Genomic DNA, 17,716 nt, shown 5'->3' on the forward strand with positions numbered 1-17,716 from the left:
CTGTAAATGCTTGTAAACAAAAGTCAGATAAACAGTGATAAATAATTGTTAATGTAAGTTTGTTACTGACATTGAGCACAAGGATTTGGTGTTTAAGAATTCTAACTGCTAGAGGAATCTGATGCATTTCAGGTATGTATGGTTGCTTATGTGGTCCAAATAAATAACTTGTGTAGGATGAGACAGGCTGAGTTGCACTTAAGATAAATGTGTGCCTTCCAGAGCTTGAGACAGGATGCTGATGAAGTGAATTTCATAAACTAAATCTTACTAGCAGCAGGCAGATATCAGGTGCTTACAGGCTGCAGAAAAAGTGATTGCCAGCATTGCGCAGAGTTCTGTAAGAAATAGAACAACTTCTCTCTTTATTATACAGTTTTGAGCATTTACTCATTTTCAAGTAATCTTGTCTGAACAAGGTGGGCAGATTTTTTGGCGCTATTAATTCTTGTTTTGTATTAAAACTACCAGATAGATGAACTTGTTTTATGTCCGAAGCTTTTGAATGTCATGTTTGCATTGCTAGGTAAAACTTTTTAAAAAGCTCTTTAACGTTTTATTTCCAGTTGTCTGGGTCCTGAAAAAAAACAAAACAAAAAATGAGACAGCATATCAGCACGTACTGGACTGGGACATCTGATACGGAAACTGAACAAGATCAGAGGTTTAATAAAATAAAATATATTTCATGTCTTGGTCTGTTATGTTGGTTTTTTTTTAAAGATCTAAATGATAATAATGTGGACCTACTCAGTCTTCATCATCTGGAGAAGCACACTGTCACATAGTCATGGTAAATAGTTCAGTGCTCTGCATGTTTGTAGTCTTGTGCAATGTTACTTCTCACTTGAACATTCAGATCAGCACAAGTCTGATGGATTGGAATCCTCATGCCACATAAAACCCCAGATTGGTAGTTTTAAATCGTAACATTAAAAAATAGCAAAAGCATTGTTTTCAAAGGAAGGGAATTGGTGTTTTTTCTTACTATTCAGAACCTCAAACCAGTGATTACAAAAGCAGATGACCACGTACAGATTCTGGCAGGAAATTCCAGATTTGAAATATGTTGAAAACAATCTAGAATTGTTTAAAGCCAACTTACAAGACTTTTTAACCTGGATGCAGGATTAGAGTAAGCCTGAACACATGACCTATGTGGCTTGAGCAGCATTGAATTAAGAAAACCAAAATACCTACATCAGAATTCAGATACAGTGGAGTTTCAGTATGCGATTTGTCATCTGTGGATTACACTTTTTTTCTTGGTTTCTCTTTTAAGATGTCTTTTTGTGACTTTGTGCTGTTTCTGTGCTATGCTAAAATCTACCTTGTAACTTTTATCATCAATTTTGGAAAGAATTGCGTAAAACACTTATATGAGGTGGCTAAAGCTTAATAACGAGGGAAACATCTCTGCATGCAAAGGGAAAGTACCTACAGCAACTGAGTGATTCTGCGGTCAGTTCGTGTAGGAGTGCTGTACTACTGAGCTGAATTTTATAGGTATGAAATTTGAACAATTTCTTGTGTTCAAGCTGTCCCACTAAGGCAGTCTTCAGAATTCTCTGTTGGCAGTGAGCATGGAATTGTAGGGGTTGGAAGGGGCCTCTAGAGGTCATCCAGTCCAACCCTCTACTTAAGCAGTTCCCCAAAGTGGGTTGCACATGGAGGCGTCTGCACAGGCTCTGGAAGATTTTTGTCCAGATAATGGACATGTGCATCTCTAATACTCCTGCCATTTGTTGTTCTAGCAGAGTGTTTTCATGTTCAAAAGAATCATGGTTTTACTGCTACTTGCCTTTTGAATAAATTGACTTCCTGTGATGTTGGCCAGTACTTGAAATAGACTGGGGGAGTAGTTGTGCATTTATGAACTGAGATTTAAGGTTGGGTGATGCGGGTTCAGTTGGTTGCACGTGTACTGGTTTGAGGATATATGCAAAGTTTCTAGTTGGCTGTGCAGAAGGATCCACAATATTTAGCTGCCTTAATTGTTCAGTTTCAGTATACTTTTGCATCCTGGTAGTTCTGTGTGTGGGTGTATGGACTTCAACTCTAGCAGCTGGAAGTGATGACTGCCTTGGACTGGTAAGGAAGCTTCTCTCTAGGTAGCATTGTTTCTGCAAGATGGAAACAAACATGTCTCAGGTCTTACTATTGAGGTTCTGCATCCTTGGATAACAGTAGATAAATTGCATCTCTTGCCTTGTGTTTGATGCTATTTTCAGTGTTCAGGGGCAGCTGGAAGTGACAGAATGTTTAGATTGTTGCTCCAAAAGTGCAAAGTTACAGATAGTGATGGCACCTACCCATTTGGTGTTTGCTAACACTTTTATTTATAAACTACCAATTGCATGTTCATGTTTAACATTATTCACAGCATGAATATACATCACAGAAAGTTTTGGTCCAAAGAAGTTTGTATAAAAGTGCATTTCAGTTCTCACAGACTAATATCTCTTTTCAAGTCACACAGTTTGTGTGGTTATTCCAAGGCACAGGAAAGGCATAACGTTTTCTTGGTACAGAAAGTGGAGAAAAGTGATTTCAGCAGAAGCAGGCATCATAGCTTGTTTTCCTGTGCATACAGTTACCTTCTGTTTTCAGCTGAGGTGTTCGGTGTGTATAACTGGAGTGACTCACATAGTGCTTTTCTGCAGTTGCCTGTTTACACGGTCCTCTGTAGAATGCACAGTCATGAATCCTGTTGAAAGTGGGCTTGTGCCCCCTTATTAAAGTGACACACAGATGCGCCGGATTCTCTTTGCCTTGAAACGTTTTCTTCTTTTTCTTTTGTGAAAAACAATAATAGTTAAAAGCAAGATCAGAGTGGAGAAAAGACAGCAGGCGAAGAATATTAATGGCTTCTTCTGAGAAACAAACAAACAGAAGCTACACTGCTTGTCGTTGGATGGATCACAGACAGAGTAGTCGGCAGGAAAGCCATTATTGCTTATCAGGTTATTGTAAAATTTTATTGAAGGCTTGCCTTTTGAGTCAGAAGTGAAGAATCCAAATCTGGGCTTAGATTTTTCCTCGGTCAATTTAAATGCGTAGTAGCCTCTAATCTTGACTTTGTCAATGTAGTATGCTGGGAGGAAAAAAATAGAGAGTTGTTAATATTGTTAATAACATTTTGTGCAACTTGCAGACTTTCTGGTAATGAGTTAAGTTTTCAAATGGTTATTCATTTAAAGACTATAATGACATCATAAAATATGTCCCTGCAGGACTTTGGAGAGCAGATGGTTAGCTGGGTCCTGAGAGTGGTGCTGATGAAATTCCTGCCTTATTCCAGACCCAGCTGCTCAGCCCTTTGTCATACATGATTGTTACCCTGCTGCATGCAAGTGCTGGGCGAAAAATACTTGAATGAAATAATAATAGTCCTTGGTGAGTAGACATCTCTCACTCATATGTAAGTACAAAATGTAGCTGAGGATGTGAGCCAGACTCAGCAAAAGCTTTCTAAACTACGGAGATGTTTCCATGAATAGTCTGAGGTATCACGCTATCTGAAAATTGAATTTGGAGCACTGTGATGGTTGCCCCTTAAATGACCTTTTCCTTTGGGTAGCAGCAGAATTACTTACTGTCCCCTTGTTTGTAATGTGAAATTGGCATGAAAAGTAAACCAGCAAATGTTTATCAATTCTGTAGTAATTGGGAGAGAGCTAAGCACTGGAGGAGAAATGCTCTGCTTATTGTTAGTGTCCAGAAGCAGTCTGAAACTATGGCTAGCTGTGAGTAAGACCTGTCTCATTTTCACATGTTTAGCTTCTGGGGAGTCAGGATGTGCAGCCTGTGTTAGGGGACAGGTGCCCCAGAGGAGCTTTTGGATATCCTGTGACCTGGCCAGGGAAGTCTCTGGAGTCTGTCAGTAGGAAATAATGTAGGGATGTATTGCGCATCCTTGGCTGTGTGGTTCAGGTACCAGTGCCTTTCAGGGACCTTTCCGTAACTGCCTGTGTCTCAGCTTAACAACACAGCATTGCTGCACTTCTCATGAAATACTATCTCCTGCAGACTTCAGAGTAGCTAGCATTGGGTAAAGCTTGGGTCCTGGATCTGTGCCATGAAAACAGCTCTGAGGAATCTGTCATAGGCTCACCTTTTAAAACCTCTTGTACGTATTTTTCTAAGTAGTAGTTCCGAAGCTCATCGTTGTCCAAGGACTGGTCATCTATTCCGTTTGCTGTGATGTAGATGTCTATGTCACCGTAGGTTCTTTTAATCCACTTCAGAACCTTGCGCACTCCCCAGGGCACCACTGCCAGCCGGGAAGGGGAGCTCAGGCAGGTGATGTCCTGCAGGAACTGGATGTCACGGTCAAACTCATACTGGCTCCCGTTCTGGGGCTCGTGAATCACAAATCGTGTGGTGAAGTGATTCAGCGCGTAGAAGTCAGCTGCACCTTTAATGAGCTTCCTTTCCTCACTTGTGAAAGACGGCAGTAAAGAGTGGGAGAGGCCTTTTCTTTTTTTAAAGTGGATGTATTCCCTCATTGTAGCTGGATAGTCTCCGGTCTTAAATATGGGGTCGGCAAACCAGCCTATTTCAAACTGAAGGAACCTGTTGGCAGCTTTGGCGTGGGACTCAAAGTAGGGGTTGGCAGGCTCTGCCCAATCTGAGTGCAGGGACAGGGACACTTTGCCATGCTGGAAGGACCGGTACTGCTCATCATATGTTCTCCAGGCCATGGCGTGTGCTATTAGCAAATTGTGTGCTGCCCGGTATGTATCGCTGCTGCTCCTGTTGTAGACATCGCTGAGTCGGTTAGGCTCATTTATTGTAATCCAAAGTTTAACCAAATCACCAAGTTCCTGAAAGCATAAAGCCGCGTAGTCTTGAAAAGCGTAGGCTGTAGACTGGTTGAGCCACCCTCCTGTCTGCAGCAAAGGGCCCGGCAGGCCCAGGTAGGCGTGCGTTGGGTAGTACAGGGTGACCATAGACTGCACGTTGAGCTTTAGCACTTCGCTAATCACGCATCTGTAATACCTCAGCACCTGTCTGTTGACCACTGACAAATCTCCATTGGGTAAAATCAGTGACCAGTCAAGTGCAAATCTGTAGTGGGTGACTTTCATTTTTTCCAGGAGGTCAAGTTGCTTTTTAATACTGACAAAATCCGTACACTGTGCCGGCCGGGTTTTTAGCTTCACTCCTTCCACTTTGTGCAGGAGCCCATCTCCTGTGATGTTCCACAGGTAGAGGTTTGGATCACAGAACTGGGGTGAGGATGCCACAGACTCTGCCTGGGGAATGGAAAGCAGTATGTTAAAATGAGGTCATACTGACCCCTCCACCAGCGTACGCTACATCTGTTTTCACGCAGATTAAATGCCCCACATGGGTTCCCTCTGCGGTCACAGAAAGGACGGTTCTGATGGTTCTGCAGAGACAGCAGGGAATGTAACAGGCAGGCACGGATTGTTCTGGCACTGCTGCCAAGGTCAGTTCTGTGCAACCATGGCACAACAGTCCAGTCCCTGTTCTTACTGGTAGTCTTTCTGCCTGTGCAAATATCTGACACAATGTGTAGAGCTTAGTATGAACTCCAACTCTGCTCTCTTCTATTAGTTAGCAAGTATCTATGTAGAAAAGGATATATTTTTACTGTTATTTTTAACACTCTTAGTGCAATTTGTAGCATAAGACAGTGAAATTTAAAATATTATTTAAAAGAAGTGGTCTTTTCTATGCTGTATATTTACTCAGAATGCTTAAGAGAATATATAGAAGCTTTACTTTTTTCCCCTACAGTTGTTGTTAAGTAGGATAAATTACAGAGATTTGTTGGTATTTGGGGTGCTTAACATTCTTTTCATTGGACTACCTTTCTGTATGTGATGACAAAGAGTATCTCAGCACTGCCATACACATTGGTCATCCTGTCTACCAAATTTAAAGCTGAAATAGGTACTGCAGGAGACAGTTGGGAAAAAAGATGGTGTGCAGTGTGCGTTGAGATTCAGAATGAAAGGTACTGCACCCAGTCTTTTACTCATGAAGTAAGCTCATAATTGTTCTGCCTCCAGTGGCCATTTCTGCATTTTATTTACTCTTACCTTCAGAACAGACTCAGTGATACCCCAGGAGAAGTCACAGGAAAACTGAGCTTGAACACTTGGTGTAGACTCTCTTGGGAAGAAGCCATTTTCCTGTATGATTTGTTTATAATAAAGTGCAGATGACTTGGGAATCCGTTCCTTTTTCTCACTTTTGAAATCCACATAAAATAATCCACGTCGGATTTTGTAGGCATGCTGCCATTCAAAGCCATCAAGGAGTGACCAGGCTGTGTAACCGAACACATCTATGTTGTCATATTTAATAGCTGTGTAAGAGAAATTAACATTCATGATTATATTATACCATATTTAGTACTCTAACATATGTATTGGAAAGTAACAGCTGCAAAAGAAGTTTCAATTGCCTTCAAGAACGGCAGCTGGGATCTGTTCGTAGCAATGGTGATTTTATGCAACTTATTTTCACGATTTGCTGCACTGTAAGTTACAAGCATACAGTGCAAAGCTTTCAGCACTCTTCTCTGGCACACGTGCCATGTCAATAGCCACCAAACACATTCCAATCTGGCCTATACCAATGTTGTTTTGTGGTTAAACAGATCAAATTGGTTTTGCTGTAAGCAGCTAATTTATATTAGATTTTTCTGTCAGCAAAAATATGAGAATATATTTGGAATGTTATTGTTAGTTAGACACAATTTCCTTCACAAAAAGGAAAAAAAAGCAAACATTAATGATGAGGTTGCTCTGTATTTTGAAACATGTTGAAGAATTGATATATGTAAAAATACAGATTGCAGTTCTTGTAGTTATTAGTTGAGCACTGACCCAAGCATTTCAGAAGTGCGGGCCCATGGATGGTTATTGCAGACAAATCTGCTGCAGAAGAGGGTTGCATTTTCTTAGCTAGTAATCTACCTGCCGTGCGTCTTCAAATGCAGTCCTGCCTCTAGGCTTCCCTCTGTTGCCATGCAATATTTAAAATATCAAGCCAAATGCAGGAATGTAATCTCAAATTTGGGACAAATCAGGCTATGTCATATATACTGGGCTATGTGAAGTTGACAGTTTGGAACAACTTTATCTAGACAACCTTCATTAAGAGCTTGATCTTGTCTGTTGATTATCAGACATTCTGATTTCACATCTTTTCCCTTTGCTGAGGATTAGAAATGTTTTTGTGAAGGACGTAGGCCACCCACCACGGCAGCATGGCACACAGTGCGTGGTGCAGGAGGGCATGGCCTCAGCTGAGGCTGGCGCCCAAGCCAGATGTGTCTCCTACCCCCTAGCACCGAAATGGAAAAACACAGGTTTTGCAGAGACTTCAGATATTAACAGCATTAATGTTTTATATAAAATTAAATCTTTGGCCTTCAGAGATCAGATCCTGCCCTCTGGCTTTTTGGAGTGAAAGTACCAATATTCCACCTGTGTATTTAAAACACGTTATCTTCTGCTTGGCATGGTGTAATCCCAAAGAATGATTGCCCTTCTGCTGATTAATTCCATGCATTTGGCATTGAAGTAGGGGCTTGGCATGACAATGGCAGCCTGTTGTCACTGCCTTATTTTCCTGCTGTCAAGGTATGTGCCCACACAAAGACTTTACACTCTGGCTGCCATCAGTGAAAAGTGATATGCAGTGTATTTATTTACATTCATTTCTGGCTCAGTTTTGTACCCAGATGTTGGACTTTAGCTTTCTGAGACAGGGACTAATTTTTTTCTGTTTGTACAGCACTACCACCAGTGGATCCTGATCTGTGGCTTGTACTTACACAGTAGAAATAATTAATAATTAACTTAGTTGCCATTACGTCTTTTAAAAGAAGATCAAATCCTTAAAAAAGCTAAATTATCTTTAAAATTTTCCTAACAAAAAAAATCCCCAAAAGAATCCAGCAGCTCAGTTGTGCACAAACCTTGCAACACCTTATTTATGAAGTTTTTCATCATGTAGATGGCAGTGGTGTCATCGGTTTTCACGTGGCTGTCAGTGAACCAGCCGTTCTCTGCAATGAAGATCCGAGGACTGTCGTATTCCAGTTTAATCCAGTTCAGAACATCCCTCAAATTGAGCGACAAGTTTTGTCCCATTTTCGGTAGCGTGTTTGGAGGTTTGAAGTTATCAGGACCGAAGGAAAATGCGAAGAAGTCAGCTGTTCCTTTTATGTATTTTTTTTCATCCTCAGTAAAGCGCGGCAACAAAGATTCGTTTTTCAGATCTTCTGGATAATCGCCGTCCCCATGGATGGGTTTAGCAAACCATCCAAGTACTCTGTCCACAGACTGCTGGCATTTAGAAATGTCCAAAGTGTCTTCCGATCTGTTGGGTTCGATCCAGTGGGATCCCAAGACTATGGACATCAGTCCCTTCTGATACGGTTGAAAGTGTTTCTTGTAGTTATGCCAGACTTTTGCATGAGCCTGATAAAAGAAAAACAAGGTTGAATTGCTGCTATTTAATAACTCTGTGTCTGTGTAGGCAGCCAGCCAGACAGGTAGCTGGGTTTGATCTTCTGCAGACTTCTGTGGCAATATCACTGAATGATTAAGGTACAACAGTCACCCTGAAGAGATGCAAGGTCTTTAGATGGTGGTAATGCTCAGCATCTCCTGTGTGCTGTTGCTATGATGCATTTGGCTTTCTGCCTTTTGATATAGGTCTGAAGGTTAGATGTTCCAGCAGATACGTGAAATGGCTCTTATAGCTAATTATAGACCAAACAGCTGTCGACAGTGGGATATCAGTGATCTGCAGAGTCCCAGCTGGTTCTTTGTTTGTAAAGTACTGATTGTTGATAGAGTTAAAATTTTAAACTGTAATTACAGATTTTACATTAATTATATATCTCAAATTATGTCTCCTATGTCAATGTTGGCTCTGTGCTATTGACTGACTTTGTGCTATGGGGGCTACCTGAATTTGCTGTGATCAGACCACATCCCCTCTGTTCCTCTGTTCTGTTCTTAGGATGCACTTTCATTTGTTTGAATTTGAACTAATTATACAAGTGTTCCACTTTAAGTATCTATGTACAAAATGTGGAGGAAGCTCTAAGCTGCAGCTGAAAAATTTGAAACAAAATGTTGTTTCACAGTGTGAGAATTTTGATCCAGGCTTACAGTTCATTTCTTCTTTGAAGTTGCTATAATTACAATTTTCCTGACAGTACATAGAACAGAACAGAATAAAGTTTATTCCTTTGAAGTATTCATTCTGACAACAGCACCACTTTGGTTTTGAAAGGAAATCTGACAGCTGCATTTTCCCAGTTTTATTGGTTATGGCACATATCAGCGTTCAGGTGATGCCAATCAATGCCATCTGTAGGACAGACACAAGTTTTGCCAAGTGTATTAGTGGCAATGAAAACATACCCTGTATTGCATTGTAATTCAATTTTTCAGATCATCGTTGCGTTTTAGACAGCTTAACATTGTCACACACTGGAATTACCTTTGAATGTCACATTAATTATTTAGTTAAGAGATCGCATAAGTCAAAATTTTTATAGTCTGTGCATTAAAGCAAATGCATTGGAGATTTAGGAGCCTCTAGCATTGTTCTGAGTCCTGTACAGGAAAATAGGAGATTGCATGTGTCAGAGAAGGATGGCTCTGGATGTTCTGGAGATGGATGTGGGAGAGGAGAGGAGTTGACACCTCCCTCTGCTGATGAGTTGTCCAATAACTCAGGGTTTACACTGCTCCTCAAGTACGGCTCTATACACTAAGCTTTAAAGCAAATGACTGTTTGCACCCAGAAAAACAGGGAGAAATATTGTGAAACACTTCTACGAGTTAGATTGACATTACAAAGCCAAACAGCATTGCTTACATTTGACAATAATTTCAGCTAGTTTATCTAGAAATGCACTGCTTGGAAAAAGGAAAAAAAAAGAATAGAAGGCCTGATGTCAGGTAGGTATTTATTTAAACTCAGGAGTACTGTGGAATGACAGCTTGTGAAATTTTGTGTATCAGTTTATGGTTTCTAAGGTCATGCTTGTAACATTCGTTCAAGGTCTGTCTTTGAAAGTACTGATAAAGCAACATTAACCTTTGAGATGGAGGTTAAAGGGAGGCCAGCAAAATTGTACTCATGAAGAAAACTGAAAGCTGCAGTTATAATATTACAAAAGGGATTTCGTACTAGTCTTATCAGAATATCTATGTGGCCAGTGCCATCCCCTCAGTTACCCTCACTGTCCCCTCCCAGAGGTCCCTCCAGCCCCACATGGCTGCTAGAGCCAGCCTTACTCTGGTGTTAGCTTGTAGTTGCCTGCCCCTACTGATTTCTTACGTGGTGAATGAATATTATCTCCCAGACACAGCCTGCTAACACCTGTTTAATGAAAGATACATGTTCCTGTTGGTTTGACAAGAAAAACTTTGCTCAAGTCAGCTGTGTTATTCATACAACCAGGTAGCAGGATGGGGGCATGTGGTATATCTTAGCAATCCCGTACTACTAGATAAAGTGGAGTAAGAAGGCTTTGCCAAAAAAACAACCAATTACAAATGCACTACCGACAGGTAAAAGACTATCAGGGAGACTTCATTAGCTGCATGTGCAATTTCAGGAAGTTGATTAGAGAAAAATAAAGTTACTACTAAAACACTGTCTGCAGCTGTGAAAGCAGCAACAAGTGCCATTCTACAAGAGCAGAACTCTAATGGAAATACATGCGTCTAGCATGAGTCAAGGTAGGATTTTCACATCACAAATTCATATGCATCACTGATGTCTTCTAATTCCAAGGGCTGTCCCAATTAAAAAAAAAAAAAAAGGTGGTCTATTGAAGGTTGTGGCAGTTGTTGTAGATTTAATAGCTCTTTGCTCGCCAGTAATTCTGTTTCAAACTGTTAATTGTCTGTGAAGCAGCTTAGCATTCTCAGGTGTAGGATGTATTCTAACTGCAAACTTACTGATGGAACCAGCTGATAATTAACATTTGTTTTGTAAGATGAAACATGAAATAAACATTGATTTAAAAGCTGTATCATACATTACGATTACTATTTTGAGTAAATCTTGACTAATCTTTTGTTTTCAGTTACAGTTTAATCCCTAATCTTTCACTTTCCTTGTTAGATCAAGGACAAATGTCAAGGCTGAGTACACAGTGAAAGCAGGATCAATATTAGGTATTTATTCTAGATACGTATGACATTAATTTCAGCATATTGTCCTGGCATTAGTATAGCAATTATTCCATAGACTTCAAAGTCACAAGAGTGCTAAGCCAGTTAGTATTAACCCTGCAAAAAGGCTAGATAGAATGAGTCAATTTAATAAAAGAAAGACAACAGTGTTGTTCTCTCTTGAAATATTCTCATGCTCCTTCAAACTCTGCTGCTGTAAATTATTTTCTGTATGGACAAAAAAGCTTATCATGGAAATACCGACACTTTCAGATTCATAAGATTTGCTACAGTAAAGTGGCTTTCATAGAATATCTCAATATCGAATACACAAAACAATGTAGAGTTACTTCTGCATGCTGGCCAGCAAGAGAATTTTAGAAAATCCTAATAAAGAGATTCTCCCTTTGTGTTTAATTGTTTGGGTTTTTAAGAATGAGGAGCTAGAATAGACTGATGATGACAGTGTAAAAATCACTTTAGAAGCAGAGCTGGTGTGGGGGGCTTATTTGGAGAGTTTATTTTGGTTCAAGGCACTTTTGGTCTTGTGGTAAAGATGCCCTGTGGTCAGGGTAGAGATAACGCCTTTCTTTTGCAAAGTGACACTGAAGCTGAGTCCTTGTGGAGGAAAAAAGGGCTGTGGACATGTAAGTGACCAAGTTTTCAAAGGGGTGGTTTGAAAGTTTGATGATGGAATTTGATGAGTGTTAGCCGTTCTGCACTTGGATTGCATGTTTCCTGATGGTTTCCAAGAAGTAAGCTAACTTGTAAGTAAGCTAACTTGGAAACAACAAATTGTATAGAAAAATGTGAATCATTCCTCATTCAAACCTTGTAAAGTACTGTCATCACTGATGACTGACACTGAAAAATCTTCCGGCAGTGGCATTTGTAAGCATAAAAATTCTGCTGTCTCTCTAGGGCCGTACTTGATGGACACCAATCTCTCTCCTGTTGTAAGAAAGATGAGCATTGGTATAGCTTCATCTTTCAAGGTCCTGAGGAGAGAAAGGGCAAAACGTGTCTGTGTGGACTTAGGCATAAAATGATTCCTGATTCCTTCAGCAGAAATTTGTTTTTAAAGAGAATAAATTATGGGACTTCTCAGGGACACGCTCATCCAAAGAGCCCAAAGGTAATAGTGTGTCCATGAAGAGATCCTGGCAAGGAACTGCTACCAGAGAGCTAGGAGTAACTCAGCCAGGCACAGAGAGGAACCTGAGCTGTGATGTGATGGATCTCTGTGTAGACATCCTGTGTGTTCTTTTCCAAGAATGTGTTATTAAAACATGTCAATGAAAAACATATGTGGCATGATTTCCTTGTTCTGCTAGTGCTCTCCTGCACTTTTCATCAAGGAGCAAGATGGAAGGGAATGTGAACAGTCTTAAACACAGTATTTAAATAAAAACAAAAAGTTTCTGCCTGTCACAGCAAGGACAGAACTGCCTGGAGGGCACTGATACAGAAGATGAAAACATAGCTGGTCTGTAGTTTGTAGTGTTTACAAACCTCAGCCTAAGAAACAGGAAGAACAAAACTAGATCTACAGAAAATGGTGATAATTGATCTGATACATATCTATTTAGTTCCAGTGTCAGTGATTCAACTGCTTCGTATTTTCCTGCTTTTTTCCAATGTAACTACTATCAAATCAAAGAAGTGCATCTATTTTTTCTTCCTGTGTGCAGTCTCTTCTTCCCTACCTCTGTAGTGCCTCAGAAGCTAATTCATTGTTTTTGTATTTTGTTGATATGTCTTTCAAGTGTCACATGGCAAGTTACACCTCACTGTGTTCCAGTGTTGCTTTTGTGAAGGACAGTCCCTGTTAATGAAAAAAGGAGATGCAGACTGTCTTTCTCCACGTGGTATCCAATTTCACTTGTTCCTCTTATTAGTGACTACCATCTGATTGACTAGAGATTCACCTAAGTGAGAATCTTAGCCATTTGTAATTTAAAAGCTTCAAACATCATATTTCCTATTCATTTCCATGTGAATACTACCAGATCTTTTCTAATGATGAGCAGCGTTATGACACACTGTGTAAAATATATACAGGCACATATTTCAGATGGAAACATCGATATCTATATATTGTTTTCTGAATGCAGAACTCCCAAGCGCACTGCTTAGCAACCTTTGCTTTCTGCATTCAGTAGCTGACTTTATTTCTGGGTCTTTAATAACAAGAGGGCTGGCTCTTAAAAGGTGCATCTGTGCCATTTCATTAGAAGGATGCAAACCACAGAAAGAAAGCACATGCAACAGCTGACACAGGATGTGCAATACCTTGTGCTGGGAACAGCATATGTCTCCTGAGCTTGAAGAGGACAGATAAATCCTTCTTTTGTTGAAAATCCTTCATAAGGTAATTACTTACCTAATGACCTTCATTCATGGAAGCAGATCATTGTCTTATTGGTTCTAAAATGTGTGGATTTTTTTTTTCCCCAACTAAATATTTGAGTTTTAAGCTGTTGGTTTTCTTCAATCTACTAAGGTTGTTAGTTAAGAATTAAAATAAATTTCTTACAGATTATGGCTACCTCTCTTGAAAAGCATACCACTCATGTCTTACGTGGTATGCTGGCTTTAACTATGTTTTATTAAAAAATATCTACATATATATATATATAAGATGTGTTGACTTGTGTCAACAGTTTCCACAAGAGTTTCAATTCCACCTCCAACCACAAAACATTACACTCCAGATCCTTCACTACAAATTTAGAATTCTTTGTAAAGAAGACCTGAAATCTTCAGGACTTTTACAGTGCCACTGGAGAAAACTGCTAATACATTTCATAATGTTCACAGTGCTGTGAGAAAGATACAACATGAAAATAACTTCTGCTCAAGAATAACATATTGTGTGTTGCACAAAGTATCACTAAATGCTTCTTTCTAGTGATTTGTTTTATGCTCAGGAGCATAGATTTTAAAACTAGAATGAACAAGTCTGAGTTAAATAATCTTCACTAAGAAACTTCACTTAGTAATTCGTGTATCAGGCTCTGCTTGGCTTCCTGGCACACTCAGCTGATTCTTCAGTGGAGGTATTGCTCTCTTTGTGCTATGTGGTATTTATATGGAAAATATACTGTGGAAAAATGCAGACACTGCTGAGCTGATAGTCCAGTTTCAATTGTGCCACTCAGAAATGTAGGCAAGCCATACTGCACACTTGCATTACATTCTTTACATGTATTGTATCAAATATCTTATATAGAACTTGAAAAACAAAAAGAGTGAGTGGGCATCAGTTCTCTTTGAGATGCTTCACAAATCTCTATAGGTAAGTCAATTCATGTGCTATGTCTGAAATCAGTTATTGAATCTGGACACCTGATGACTCTTTGTGTAAAACTTCTATTGACTGCAGTGTGAGTTTTTCTGAAAAAAGATGTTCTCCAGCTCAAGCCTGGAAGCAAATACAAGAAATAGAAGTTGCAGAAAATTTTAAACACTGTTAATTAATATTTCCCAACGTGCATAATTCTTTCTGTGTAACAAATACATTCAGATGTATTTGTTAACTACATTTATAATGTATGGTAGGCAGTAGGAAAGGTCTATGACAGCTAGGAATTGCTTGAGCATGGAGAATTATACTAGCTTCTCTATCAAGCAGACAGGACAACAACTTGCTCTTTAAAGTACTTCGAGCACTACAAATAAAAACAAGGTGTATTTATATTGTTAATTATCTTAAACTGCTGTTGTCAGAGATTGTTTTAAATTACAGCGCAAGAAAATAAGAATATAAACTTTTAAGCATATGAACAAGCTACTCTGTGGAATGAAATCAGAGATGCTGTAAATTGTTCAGTTCTTGATATTAGCATGAATGTCTCTACATTTTTCCTTAAAAATATAACCTTGAGACTCCTCTTCTTGCCCTTCTCAAAGAAAGAATATTATGAACTTAAGGACCCAGTACTGAAGCTGTTGAAGCTACCGAACACAGGATCAAATCTATTGGATGTCTAATTCTGTAGAAGAAAGCTGGTACATAAAATAACACTCACATAAAAATGAAAATGCAGAAATTGCTATGGAAATAATGTAATTTTGAAACTCTTAAATAGTAAAGGGGGCATTTGTTATCTTCCAAAACCAAGAACTGATGACCTTGCTAGGTCAGTGATAAACATTTCGCAATATGATCTTACTAAGCCAGAACTAATCATATTTGTATAAACATATCTTCTATTAGTAGTAGAATTGATCCCATATGCAAATAGAACAACAATCTCTGCATGAGCTAATAGAATAGTCATTTTAGTGTGGCTGAATGACAGAACAGTCATTTCACTGTGACTAAAAGAAAAGAATAAAGAAGGAAACCCATGATCTTTGATAGGTAGATGCTGTAAGAAACTTAAATAGAGAAATAAACAAGCACTTGAAAACAATTATTGAGTCAGCTGCTGAGACTACAATGAAATAAATGTGGAGATTAAAAAAATATTCCTTTAAAGACTGCCTTAGCTGAGGGCTATTTCTTGGTATTTTCACATTCCTTCATTATTATTTTTTAACATAGATTACATGATTGATTTTTCCCATTACTTCCCATGACAGTGCAAGATTAGTTTGTAAATCCTTATTATACTGTACCTTGATCAAATTGTGTCCTACAGCGTAGACAGTGGTTATTTTCCCTTTCTCTCCAGGAGCATGAATACCCGTGCCATAGCCATGCCAAGCAACTAAATAAGGATTGTGGATGGTAATCCAATATTTAACACGATCCCCAAAGGTCTGGAAGCAAAAGGTGGCATAGTCATTGAAGATATCAATGACCGATTCATTTTTCCATCCCCCATACTGTTCTTGCAGTGTCAGGGGCAGGTCCCAGTGGTACAGGGTAACCACGGGGTCAATATTTCTGTAGATCAGAGAGTCAATAAGGGTGTTATAGTACTGGAGTCCTTTTTTGTTAGGAGCTGCTACCACTCCAGTGGGAAAAAGCCTTGACCATGAGATTGAAAACTGGTAAAAGGTAACTCCTAAAAAATCCAGAGCTGACACATCTTTGTCCAGCAAGGTGTAGCTGTCACTGGAAACATCTGCGCTGTCAGTGTCTCTGAGCTCCGCGTGGATGAAGCGGTCCCAGACGGAGGGTCCTCTCTCGTCCTTCCTCCAGCTGCCTTCCACCTGGAATGCTCCCGTCCCTACGCCCCAGAGAAACTCTGTGGGGAAAGTGTCATACAAAAACATATGTTTTTCACTCACAGGACTGGAGTTGGGGTCCTTTTTCCACACAGATCTTCCCTCTCCGGCAAGCCCAGCAACTGTCCTTATGAAAACTAATGTCCAAAAAGCAACAAATCTCTTCAGCTGTCGGCCACGCATTATGCTGCTTTATAACGCCAGCATTAAAAGTCAGATTCCCTTCACCAAGACTGAAAAAAATCCATTCATTCCCTGGAATCCCTGCTGTGCAGGCTGTCTTCACTTGCCGCTAAATGCTGGAGTGTCTTATCAAAGCTTCACTAAAAGCTTGTGATTGTAAAAGCCCTGTCAATGATTAGCCTGAACTGTGAGACCTGGGGTGGGTCAGAGAACAGCGTAATTTTTAGGGAGGTGGCCTCTGTGTGGTCACTGAGACACCTCGGCTGTGTTCTTACTGCAGGAAAATAGGTTACCCGAGTGAAACAAAAAGCTTGGTCACTCGCATGGGAACATTCAGTTGACAGGGTGCTAAGAAGCTGTCCGGTTCTCTGTTTCTCCTGAAACTGTATTTCAAGGAAATGAGGAAGAAACAGAATTCTAATTACAAAGTCCTCAATTAAAGTGTGATTTAAAATTTTTAATGACTCACATGTTAAATTGTAAGAGTGCCGGAAGGGCTTGGGGGGTCTTTTCCCAGAGTTTAATTTTGCCTGCAAGAAATGTAACGTACAGCATTAGTACACAGTTTATTTCTAGAATCAGGACAGAATCGTGCCTACAAAGAGACTGCAACATACATATGCGTATCCCAGTAGTTACATCGAAACACAAGGCGAGGCTAAATTCATTCCAAATACACACAACTGCTGTTGTAGCTTATAGAAGTCCTATGTACAGCCCTACATACAGCATCAGTACGAAATTAACACGGGTTTGTTCTAGTCCTTAAGCAATTTCCCTTAATTTCTTTAAATAAAAATAATTAGCAAAGATAATTAGGCTTGAAAGATGTTATTTTGTTATTAATTTAATAACCTTGCAGCTGGGCCATCAGTACAGGGAATATCTTGCAGAGCAGCTAGATAATATTGTATAGTTTCATCTTCTAACATATTTCAAATTACAGCTAAACTATGCATGTGAAGATTCGGTAAATTTAATAAATACCGTAAGGCTGATACCTGCCAGTCTTGATTTCTTCAGAGACAGTCACATAAAATGTATTCACACCGCAGTCAGAGTTGCTGGATAGCAATGGATCTGTACCTGCAAGACAGTTGTGCGCTGAAATCTGAGCATGGAACAACTTACCACGTAGGTACAGCACTGTGCTCAGATGAATTAGCCCT

The 17,716-nt window shown here is 39.6% G+C and overlaps 1 protein-coding gene across 2 annotated transcripts; it reads right to left on the bottom strand.

Moving 5' to 3' along the window:
- Positions 1 to 817: 817 nt before the first annotated feature.
- On the bottom strand, positions 818 to 16,771 carry KLB (klotho beta). Of its 2 annotated transcripts, XM_048942448.1 has the most exons (6): positions 16,428 to 16,771; positions 15,810 to 15,953; positions 7,961 to 8,465; positions 6,072 to 6,340; positions 4,115 to 5,258; positions 818 to 3,094 (listed from the first exon to the last, which is right to left on the bottom strand). In XM_048942448.1, the coding sequence occupies exons 1-6, from the start codon at positions 16,545 to 16,547 to the stop codon at positions 2,736 to 2,738; spliced, it is 2,541 nt and encodes an 846-aa protein (XP_048798405.1). In that variant the 5' UTR covers positions 16,548 to 16,771; the 3' UTR covers positions 818 to 2,735. The 2 variants fall into 2 exon arrangements, with proteins under 2 accessions (XP_048798405.1, XP_048798404.1); XM_048942447.1 differs by having other exon boundaries at positions 15,810 to 16,771.
- Positions 16,772 to 17,716: the final 945 nt, after the last annotated feature.

The sequence above is a fragment of the Lagopus muta genome, chromosome 4 (assembly GCF_023343835.1).
Source record: "Lagopus muta isolate bLagMut1 chromosome 4, bLagMut1 primary, whole genome shotgun sequence".
Taxonomy (NCBI): domain Eukaryota; kingdom Metazoa; phylum Chordata; class Aves; order Galliformes; family Phasianidae; genus Lagopus; species Lagopus muta.